This window comes from Chanos chanos, chromosome 5 (assembly GCF_902362185.1).
Source record: "Chanos chanos chromosome 5, fChaCha1.1, whole genome shotgun sequence".
Lineage (NCBI taxonomy): Eukaryota > Metazoa > Chordata > Actinopteri > Gonorynchiformes > Chanidae > Chanos > Chanos chanos.
Genome location: NC_044499.1, coordinates 52,285,423 through 52,295,422, shown reverse-complemented (window position 1 = coordinate 52,295,422; position 10,000 = coordinate 52,285,423). Strand labels below are relative to the sequence as shown.

Here is a 10,000-nt window from a genome sequence, read left to right as displayed (position 1 = left end):
TACACACATACACACATACACACACACACACATGCATGTACACATACACGCATACACACACACACACATGCACACATACACTCACACACACACGCACACACACACGCGCGCGCGCACACACACACACACACACACACACACACACATTAGTTCGTCAGCCAAACCTGGAGAGAAACATGTGGACTGTGAAGTCAGTCTGAGGCAAAGTGGATTTAGCTCTTACAAAACAGCAGCCCGGGAATCAGTGCATAATTCATGATTTCTTCCCCTTTGTAATTAATATTTCATCATTTGGAGCACCAGCCCCGAAACAGTGCGGGATCTGTCAGTGTTTACCAGTGAAGAAAACACACCCTGTTTACTTCAGCCGGTAAACTTACAGTCCTGAGTCTGAAGTATGTCTGTACATTCCCACTCTGCTCTTCACACTGTGGGCTGAAGTCACACGGTAAAACTGACCCAGTGGCACGTGTGTGGTTGTGTGGTTGTGTGGATGTGTGGTTGTGTGTTTGGTGTGGTTGTGTGTTTGGTGTGGTTGTGTGTTTAGTGTGGATGTGTGGTTGTGTGTTTGGTGTGGTTGTGTGGTTGTGTGGATGTGTGGTTGTGTGTTTGGGGTGGTTGTGTGGTTGTGTGTTTGATGTGTTTGGTGTGGTTGTATGGTTGTATGGTTGTGTTTGGTGTGGTTGTGTGGTTGTGTGTTTGGTGTGTTTGGTGTGGTTGTATGGTTGTGTTTGGTGTGGTTGTGTGGTTGTATGGTTGTGTGTTTAGTGTGGTTGTGTGGATGTGTGGATGTGTGTTTAGTGTGGTTGTGTGGTTGTGTGGTTGTGTGTTTGGTGTGTTTGGTGTGGTTGTGTGGATGTGTGTTTAGTGTGGTTGTGTGGTTGTGTGGATGTGTGGATGTGTGTTTAGTGTGGTTGTGTGGTTGTGTGTTTGGTGTGTTTGGTGTGGTTGTGTGGATGTGTGTTTAGTGTGGTTGTGTGGTTGTGTGGATGTGTGGTTGTGTGTTTAGTGTGGTTGTGTGTTTAGTGTGGTTGTGTGGATGTGTGGTTGTATGGTTGTGTGGTTGTGTGTTTGGTGTGGTTGTGTGTTTGGTGTGTTTGGTGTGGTTGTGTGGATGTGTGGTTGTGTGTTTGGTGTGGTTGTATGGTTGTGTTTGGTGTGGTTGTGTGGATGTGTGGTTGTGTGTTTGGTGTGTTTGGTGTGGTTGTGTGGTTGTGTTTGGTGTGGTTGTGTGGTTATGTGGATGTGTGGATGTGTGTTTGGTGTGGTTGTGTGGTTGTGTGGATGTGTGGTTGTGTGTTTGGTGTGTTTGGTGTGGTTGTGTGGTTGTGTGGTTGTGTGTTTGGTGTGGTTGTGTGGTTGTGTGGTTGTGTATTTGGTGTGGTTGTGTGGATGTGTGGTTGTGTGTTTGGTGTGTTTGGTGCGGTTGTGTGGTTGTGTGGTTGTGTGTTTGGTGTGTTTGGTGTGGTTGTGTGGTTGTGTGTTTGGTGTGTTTGGTGCGGTTGTATGGTTGTGTTTGGTGTGGTTGTATGGTTGTGTGGTTGTGTGGATGTGTGGTTGTGTGTTTGGTGTGTTTGGTGTGGTTGTGTGGTTGTGTGGTTGTGTATTTGGTGTGGTTGTGTGGATGTGTGGTTGTGTGTTTGGTGTGTTTGGTGCGGTTGTATGGTTGTGTTTGGTGTGGTTGCGGTCTGCAGTGGCTGATGCTCGCATGGTGCTCGGGTCCCATTATTTTTTCCATTTCATTACGTCAAATTCCCCGGCCTCTCTGACACTGCCACATGTGTTTTTGATGTACGACTGTAATTTCCAAAGCGACCACACTGGAGCCTGCTCTTGGTGTGATGCGATCAGACCATCTCTGGCGTTATAAAGAATGGATGTTTTCTTCAGCCAAATCGACATATGTCAAAGCAATGACTCCAATAAACCACGGCTCAAATCGAACCAGGTCGCGTTTATCTGTCCAATCAGCGGTCTAAGAAGATTCTGTTCACTCTGTCACAGACATGCAAGGAGCATCACTGACGTATATTTGATCAGAAATCATTCAGAGGGCAGTATGTCACAGTAGTTCTCTTTAAGCCAATCACAGAGACGCATCCAGATTTTGTTATGGTTGGTATTGTCATGATTGAAAAAAAAAAAACCTTTTGTTTACTCTTTGTTTTCCTAAACAGAATGCTTGGCTTAGACTCCACACCTTCACCATGGTAACAAAGACCTGGCTCCCAACCAAGTCATGTTCTCCTCCTCCACTCCCTACCTCCTCCCCCTCTGACCTCAGCTCTCTCCTCTCTGACATGTTCATTTTCTTTAACATTCACGCTTGAGTTCAGCTCCTCACAAAGCCGGCAGTGTGTTTATCTCAGCTGCTTAACCGCTCAGCTCCGCCCTCCTTCTAAAAATCGATTTTCCACCGCAAAAACGACAATTCGGATAATATTATTGATCTCCTCCCGAAACAATATTATTTTTGTATGTCACAGCGTGATAGAATCTACACAGAATAAACAGGTGTGAGAGCAGTCCTGTAAATGTGTTAATTGTGCATCATCAGAGAGAGAGCAAAAGAAGAGGAAAGATGGAGAGAGGGAGGGGCCTGGTAAAATACCCACGCAGGATGTGACACGTCCGTCATAAATCGCAGTGGAACGGCAGGGGCCCGGTTTCCCCGTATGGACACAGGCTGTCTGCCAGAGGTCACCCCGAAAGACAGATTCAGCCGTAACAGCACGCTGAGCTGCACACTGGGCCCTCGTATTGATTTATGGAAAGGGTTCTGTCCCCTCCCCCAGGGTCCTGTGATTGGTTGCAAAGAGGATGTGTTTGTAAGCAAGCTAAACTGTGTCACACGCCCTGTGTTTGCTGTCATCTGGACAGTGTGCTCTTGTGTGGAGTGTCAGAGCAAACCACAGAGGTGCCCCACGAGGATTTGGGAATGGAGGAATTGTGTGTATGGATTTTTGCTCCATTGTGTTTAGGGATTTGCTTCCTGCTCCCCCATCCACCCCCCCTCCCCCCCCACCCCCGCCCTCTCCCCCACCCAACCCCCCCCTTGCCTGTCTGTCTGCCCCCTGTGCTGATTAATGAGAAGTCAGTTCACATACTCACATTCATCTGTAATTGCCTTCTGACACCTGATGGCTGCAGGCGTGTATCTCAACATCAATCTGCTGGAATGACTGAGGATGGAGCAGCCATCAGAGAGCCTGTTAAACCGAGCTTTGTGCGCTGTCTGCTTGGCTGACCTGCGTCTGATTAAAAAAAAAAAAAAACAAAACAAAAAAAACACAGCGCTGTATCCGGGCCTTTTAATGCCGTGTGTTTCGTGTAGTCTTGGAAAATAAACTCCACAGTAAACATTTTCTTTTTGTTATCTGTTCCTTAGATTCCGTAAACGATCACAAAACAACAAAACACAAAAAATCCCACAAAGGAACGAATTCTGCCTTTTATTGTTCCGTCTGAATATTACCCAGCATGCCGTTCAACAAACCCATTATGACCCTGGCAGGCTGTCACACATTTCTCAGAAGAGAGACTGCAATTTGCGTTTGATGAGGTCGTAAATTTGGCTGAGGGACGTGGAAAGGGGCGAGATAGTTGACATGGTGTTGGAGTCTTTAAAATGCTCATCGGGAGTGGGAGGGGCCGGGGGGCACCTTCATTGGCCTGATTCATCCAGGATCCCCCTGGGTGTTGTGTCCTCCACACCTCCCTCACTAGCAGCAAATGCATGCGGTCTGTCTGCTGCTTTGTTTAAAGATCTCCAGCACCATAAAACACGGTTTAACACTGACTACACACCCCCTCTTCTGCTCCTCATGGAGTCTGTTCCTTTGTGGAGTCTTCAGGCTTGTTCTGTGTTCTTAACGCGTCAGAGTGAAAGATACAAGTTGTACCTTAGACAAACATCATTCCTGTGTGTAGACGTAATCTATCCTCACTTCTCTTTTGAACATTGGCAGATGTTGTCTCTGTGTTGTTTGTATGGTTTAGATCCCTTGACAGCTGAGTGTTTGCTTTGACAGTGCTATGTTTTTACGTTGTGCTTTTCAGTGGAAGTGGTTTGACAGGTGCGTGTGTGCGCGTGCGTGTGTGTGCATGTGCGTGTGCGTGTGCTTGTGTGTGCGTGTGCGTGCGTGTGAGATGCTGTGACGTTGGATTACCGTGTGTAGGCTGATGACTCACACAGGGCCTGCAGCTGGGTCTGTGTTTTAGTCACATATAGAGAAACAGGGGCGTGAAACTCTCTCAGCGAGCCTAATTAAGCAGTGCCATATAAAGCAGTAAACCTGTATGGTCTAGAGACACCTGGATTCTCTTCTGTGCTTCAAACAGAGGCAGAAAACCAGCACGCAGGCCTAGAGCAGACCTCCGTGACCTCTAATTATCCACGGCCAGTCTGTAATTACCACACCTCAGGGGAGCGTAATCTCATTATTTGTCTGTAAATTTTACGGACGCCGGTTTACTGCGTGCTGTGAGGAACCGAATGTCTAGCATCAGGTTTTTAATTTCTTGGTGGGGCGGGAGCATGCAGAGATGTGATTGGCTGTGGCTGAGCTGGAGGCAGTAATGGCAGGAGAGCTGAGTAAGATAAATGGACAGGCCTGACTCTCCTTCTCTCTCTTACATTATTTATATGGTGAGTTTGCATAATGAGGTTCCTCAGGGTGGAACGGGTACTTACACCTCAGCTCAACCGTTCGCTCGTCCGCGTACGATGCTAAGTTTAATACCGCGTGGACCGCCGTCTGCTGTCACAGAACCTCCTCATTAAAGGTCACACATGACCCTGAGGTCACAGTGCAGGGTCAGGGAGAGCCACAGAACCACAGAGACATGGGAATGTGTTCTGTGGGTCTCCAGACGTCCCATGACTCCATTCAGTCAGATCGTTTTATGTGTAAACGGCTTTTTACTGTACACACTGTCACAAAGCAGCTTAACAAGACAACACGTCTAAGGCGAGCAGGGAGCGAACCTGAGGTGGCCTGTGTTTGGCCAGTGTTGTCTATCTGTTTCTCTTACTGTCTCTCTGTCCGTTTCATTCCTTAACTTTATAGAAAAACAACCTCTTTGTGTAAAATGTTTTTTTTTGTTTTATGACTTTTATGTTTTATGTTTTATGAGAGCGTGTTTGTGTTAAGGTTCTCTGTGTGGCTGAGAGCATGTGGGTTAAGGTTCTCTGTCTGACTGTGAACATGTTTGTGTTAAGGTTCTCTGTATGGCTGAGAGTATGTGTGTGTTAAGGCTCTCTGCCTGATGGAGAGTGTGTTTGTGTGCGTTCAGGTTCTCTGTGTGGCTGGGGGCGTGTGTGTGTGTGTTAAGGTTCTGTCTGTCTGCAGGCAGTTCTGGGGTGTGTGTGTGTGTGTAAGGGTGTGTGAGAATGTGTAGCCCTGGTTTTATGGAGACCCTCTTGGTTCAGATGGTTCCCTGAGCACTGTCATCAGCTCCAGTCAGAGACACACTGACGTCTCTCAAAGCTGTACTGGTGTGACTGGACATCTGACGAGCCTAAAGCCTGTCGTCCATTCAGAACTGCACAGCTCTGGACATTTTCACAGAGAGCGGGATGATTTTTTCAGTTTTTTATGACGTGTAAAAATCATGAGCATGACAGTAGAAGTCAAAATGATGAGTGCTTCTAAAGCCTCTTTTTGTGTTTAAAAAGCAGTGAGGTATTTGTGAACATTTTTCATGAAGAATCACTTTCCTGACTCAAGCTGTTTCATTTCAACTTCACTCACACTCACACACACACACACACACACACTCACACACACGCGCGTGTTTTCAGGCAGTGAGAGTAGGATGTGTTTTTCTGCGTCATAGGTATGGCGTGGGACCATTGCCAGGAAGCGTTACCGTCGCATGCGCGCCGCTCTCATCATCCTGCGGGCGTACCGCCGCTACAAGGTCAAGTCGTACATCCGTGAGGTGAACCGCCGCTTCAGGAATGTGCGCGGCATGAAGGACTATGGGAAACACGTGAAATGGCCGACGCCCCCAAAAGTCCTGCGTAGGTTCGAGGAGGCGCTGAGGAGCATCTACAACAGGTGAGAACTCGTAGACGCCGTCGCTAGGAGACGGGGACGCAGAACGCGTGAGTCAGATAGATATTGTTGTCTCTCTATTGTGCTAGTCTGTCACAGAGAGAGAGGAGAACATGAATGGACTGAGAAACAGGAGATTAGAGGCAAGTGCAGAAATAGAACTTTGATTAGAAACTTGTTCTCTGAACGATTAAGGAGTAGTCTACAGTGAGAATTAAGGAAATGTCCACAGTGAGAATTAAGGAATAGTCCACAGTGAGAGTTAAGGAGTAGTCCACAGTGAGTGTTAAGGAGTAGTCCACAGTGAGTGTTAAGGAGTAGTACACAGTGAGTATTAAGGGGTAGTCCACAGTGAGTGTTAAGGAGTAGACCCAGACTCCTGTGTAACACCGTAGAAATGAACGGGCTGTGTGTGAGAGCCCTTTTGAAGCAAGTGAGACAAAACCTTTTCCATTTATCTATCTATCTATCTATCTATCTATCTATCTATCTATCTATCTATCTATCTATCTATCTATCTATCTATCTATCTATCTATCTATCTATCTGTCTGTCTGTAAATCTGTCCAGGTATGTTTGTGTCTGTCTCTCCTGTGTTTTAAGAGTTCTGACTCATATCCGCTGCATATGTGAGTGTGAATAGAGCCATTAGACAGTCTGTGCTTTGACTCGGTGGTTTTGTGTAAGGGGGAGGTTTGACTCCACTCTGACTCAGACTGGAGTGTCTGGTATCAGCTCCACCGTCAGCACTCTCTGTGTTTATATAGAAAACCTTGCGTTGTGTTTGTGGGTGTGTTTTTTCTTCTCTCTGTTTTGAGGTCTTTGTATCCAGAGGCCTCTCTCTGGCTCTAAGCCTTTCGACTTTTCCAGATATTGATCCGCTGATCAAAGCCTTGTGTGAAATTTGCCGTCAGGATGGGGACAGTCAGTGGGTGGAAAGAGAGCCTTTGTTAAAGAGTAAGATACTGTGTAGGAGCACCCAGAGCAATGTGAAATTTCCACTAGCACGCAAAATATTAAATCGTTATTTTAGTTGAGGAGGTTGTTCTGCGGCAGATGGAAGCTCTCAGTTTGTTTTCTTTGTCTGACTATAACTAAAAGTCAGTGAGTTTTTGTCAGGGGTTTAAATAAATCAGTTATTAGCCTATGCCACTCTTATTTGGTTTAGTCTCCAATGTCTTTATGTCGTATATGTGTGTGTATGTGTGTGTGTATGTGTGTGTGCGCGCGCGTGAGTGTGTGTATGTGTGTTTGTGCATGTGTGTGTGTGTGTGTATGTGTGTGTGTGTGTGTGTGTGTGTGCGCGCGTGCGTGTGTGTGTGTGTGTGTTTGTGTGCGCGCGTGCGTGTGTGTGTGTTTGTGCATGTGTGTATGTGTTGTACGTGTATGTGTGTCTGTATGTGTTGTATGTGTATGTGTATGTGTGTTGGGTGTGTATGTATATGTGTATACGTATATGTGTTGTATATGTGTATTGTATGTGTTTGTGTTGTATGTGTCTGTGTCCCTATTTCATTGTTATATGTATATGTGTATATGTATATGTGTTGTGTGTGTATGTATATGTGTGTGTATTGTATGTGTGTGTGTGTATGTGTGTGTATATGTGTGTGTATGTGTCTGTGTGTTTATGTCATTGTTATATGGATATGCATGAGTATGTATGGATTGTCATGCTCTGTGTTCGATGCTCTAGGTGGTGGGTGTGTGTGTATGTATATGTGTGTGTATTGTATGTGTATGTGTTAGTGTTGAATGTGTCTGTGTGTGTGTTTATGTCATTGTTATATGGATATGTATGAGTATGTATGGATTGTCATGCTCTGTGTTCGATGCTCTAGGTGGTGGGTGTGTGTGTATGTATATGCGTGTGTATTGTATGTGTATGTGTTTGTGTTGTATGTGTCTGTGTGTGTGTTTATGTCATTGTTATATGGATATGTATGAGTATGTATGGATAGTCATGCTCTGTGTTCGATGCTCTAGGTGGTGGGTGTGTGTGTATGTATATGTGTGTGTATTGTATGTGTATGTGTTAGTGTTGTATGTGTCTGTGTGTGTGTTTATGTCATTGTTATATGGATATGTATGAGTATGTATGGATAGTCATGCTCTGTGTTCGATGCTCTAGGTGGTGGGTGTGTGTGTATGTATATGTGTGTGTATTGTATGTGTATGTGTTAGTGTTGTATGTGTCTGTGTGTGTGTTTATGTCATTGTTATATGGATATGTATGAGTACGTATGGATAGTCATGCTCTGTGTTCGATGCTCTAGGTGGTGGGTGTGTGTGTATGTATATGTGTGTGTATTGTATGTGTATGTGTATGTGTTGTATGTGTCTGTGTGTGTGTTTATGTCATTGTTATATGGATATGTATGAGTATGTATGGATAGTCATGCTCTGTGTTCGATGCTCTAGGTGGTGGGCGTGGACCCTGATCAAAGGCCTGAGTCCAGAGCAGACGCTGCAGGTCAGGGCAAAGGTGGCTGCGCTGGAGTGTCTGAAAGGTCAAAGGTCAGACCTGGGTCTGCAGAGAGCCTGGGAGGGTAACTACCTGGTGAGTCCAGAGAATCAAGTCTTCCTGTTATCAGGAGCACACAGAGATTAACCACTGAGAGTAACAGTTAAAGATGCAGTATTACTACAGTCACAGGTGGATTTGGCTGTAACTGTGTTAGTAACTGGTGAACTCGACTGTAACCATGGTAATACAGGTGAATTTGTCTGTAACCATGGTAATGAAGATAAAATGGACTGTAACCATGGTAATACAGATGAATTTGACTGTAACCATGGTAATACTGGTGAACTGATTATGATTGCAGTTATAGTATTGACGTATTTTAATGTTTGTGTACATCTCTGGAAATCTCAGTACACCAGACATGTGTATGCATTTCAAAATGCTCTTTCTTGCCATACTCTCAATATGGACTGAAGACAAAATGTATGTGTGTGATGTGTGTGTGTGTGTGTGTGTGTGTGTGCGTGTGTGTGTGTGTGTGTATGTGCGCGTGTGCATGTGTGTGTATGTATTTGTGTGTATGTCTGCATGTGTGTGTGTGTGTATGTGTGTGTGCTCATGCGTGCGCGTGTGCGTGTATGTATCTGTGTGTATGTGTGTGTGCGCTCATGTGCGTGTCTGTGTGTGTGTGTGTGTGTGTGTGTGTGTGCGCGCGCGTGTGTGTGTGTATGTACACGTGTGTGTGTGTGTGTGTGTGTGTGTATGTGCACGTGTGCATGTGTGTATATGTCTGCATGTGTGTGTGTGTGTATGTGTGTGTGCTCATGCGTGCGCGTGTGCGTGTATGTATCTGTGTGTATGTGTGTGTGCGCTCATGTGCATGTCTGTGTGTGTGTGTGTGTGTGTGTGTGTGCGCGCGCGTGTGTGTGTGTATGTGCACGTGTGTGTGTGTGTATGTGTGTGTGTCTATGTGCACGTGTGTGTGTGTGTGTGTGTGTGTGTGTGTTCTCCATCCTCAGAAGCGAGACAGTCCTGAGTCAGCATCCTCGTTCACCCTGGTGTCCAGTGATCTTCAGAGAAAGGATAAATTCATGAGGATTCTCTTTGCCTGTAACGTCAGAAAGGTATGACTCATGGAACCCTGCAACAGGTCCTTACCCAGAACAAGCACAACAACACATCCCCTCTTCCAAGAAACACAGCCACTCAGATACTGAGAAAAAGCCCCCATGTAATCACACAAACCCCCCCCCTGCCCAGACACATCCACCTAAGACCAGAGAAATGAAATGTATGGTTTTCCTGAGATGAGACCAGAGACAAGGCCAGGCTTCATTCTGTCATTCAGCAGACATCAGAGAACAGACCCAGCGCCTGATAATGATTCATTATCTGTCAGAAAGAGAGAGAGAGAGAGAGAGAGAGAGAGAGAGAGAGAGAGAGAGAGAGATGCTGAATGGAAACGGGAAAAGCA

General features: G+C 45.8%; 1 protein-coding gene across 2 annotated transcripts in view; it reads left to right on the top strand.

The window, feature by feature from the left end:
- myo1d (myosin 1D) overlaps nt 1–10,000 on the top strand; it is an 83,969-nt gene that overhangs the window by 48,300 nt on the left and 25,669 nt on the right. Inside the window, exons 17-19 of one of the 2 annotated variants that reach the window (XM_030773908.1) lie at nt 5,839–6,062; nt 8,481–8,619; nt 9,546–9,650. In XM_030773908.1, the coding sequence (XP_030629768.1) occupies nt 5,839–6,062; nt 8,481–8,619; nt 9,546–9,650 (468 nt within the window). Of the gene's footprint in view, nt 1–5,838; nt 6,063–8,480; nt 8,638–9,545; nt 9,651–10,000 lie in introns of both variants that reach the window. The other variant, XM_030773909.1, reaches the window with a different exon arrangement.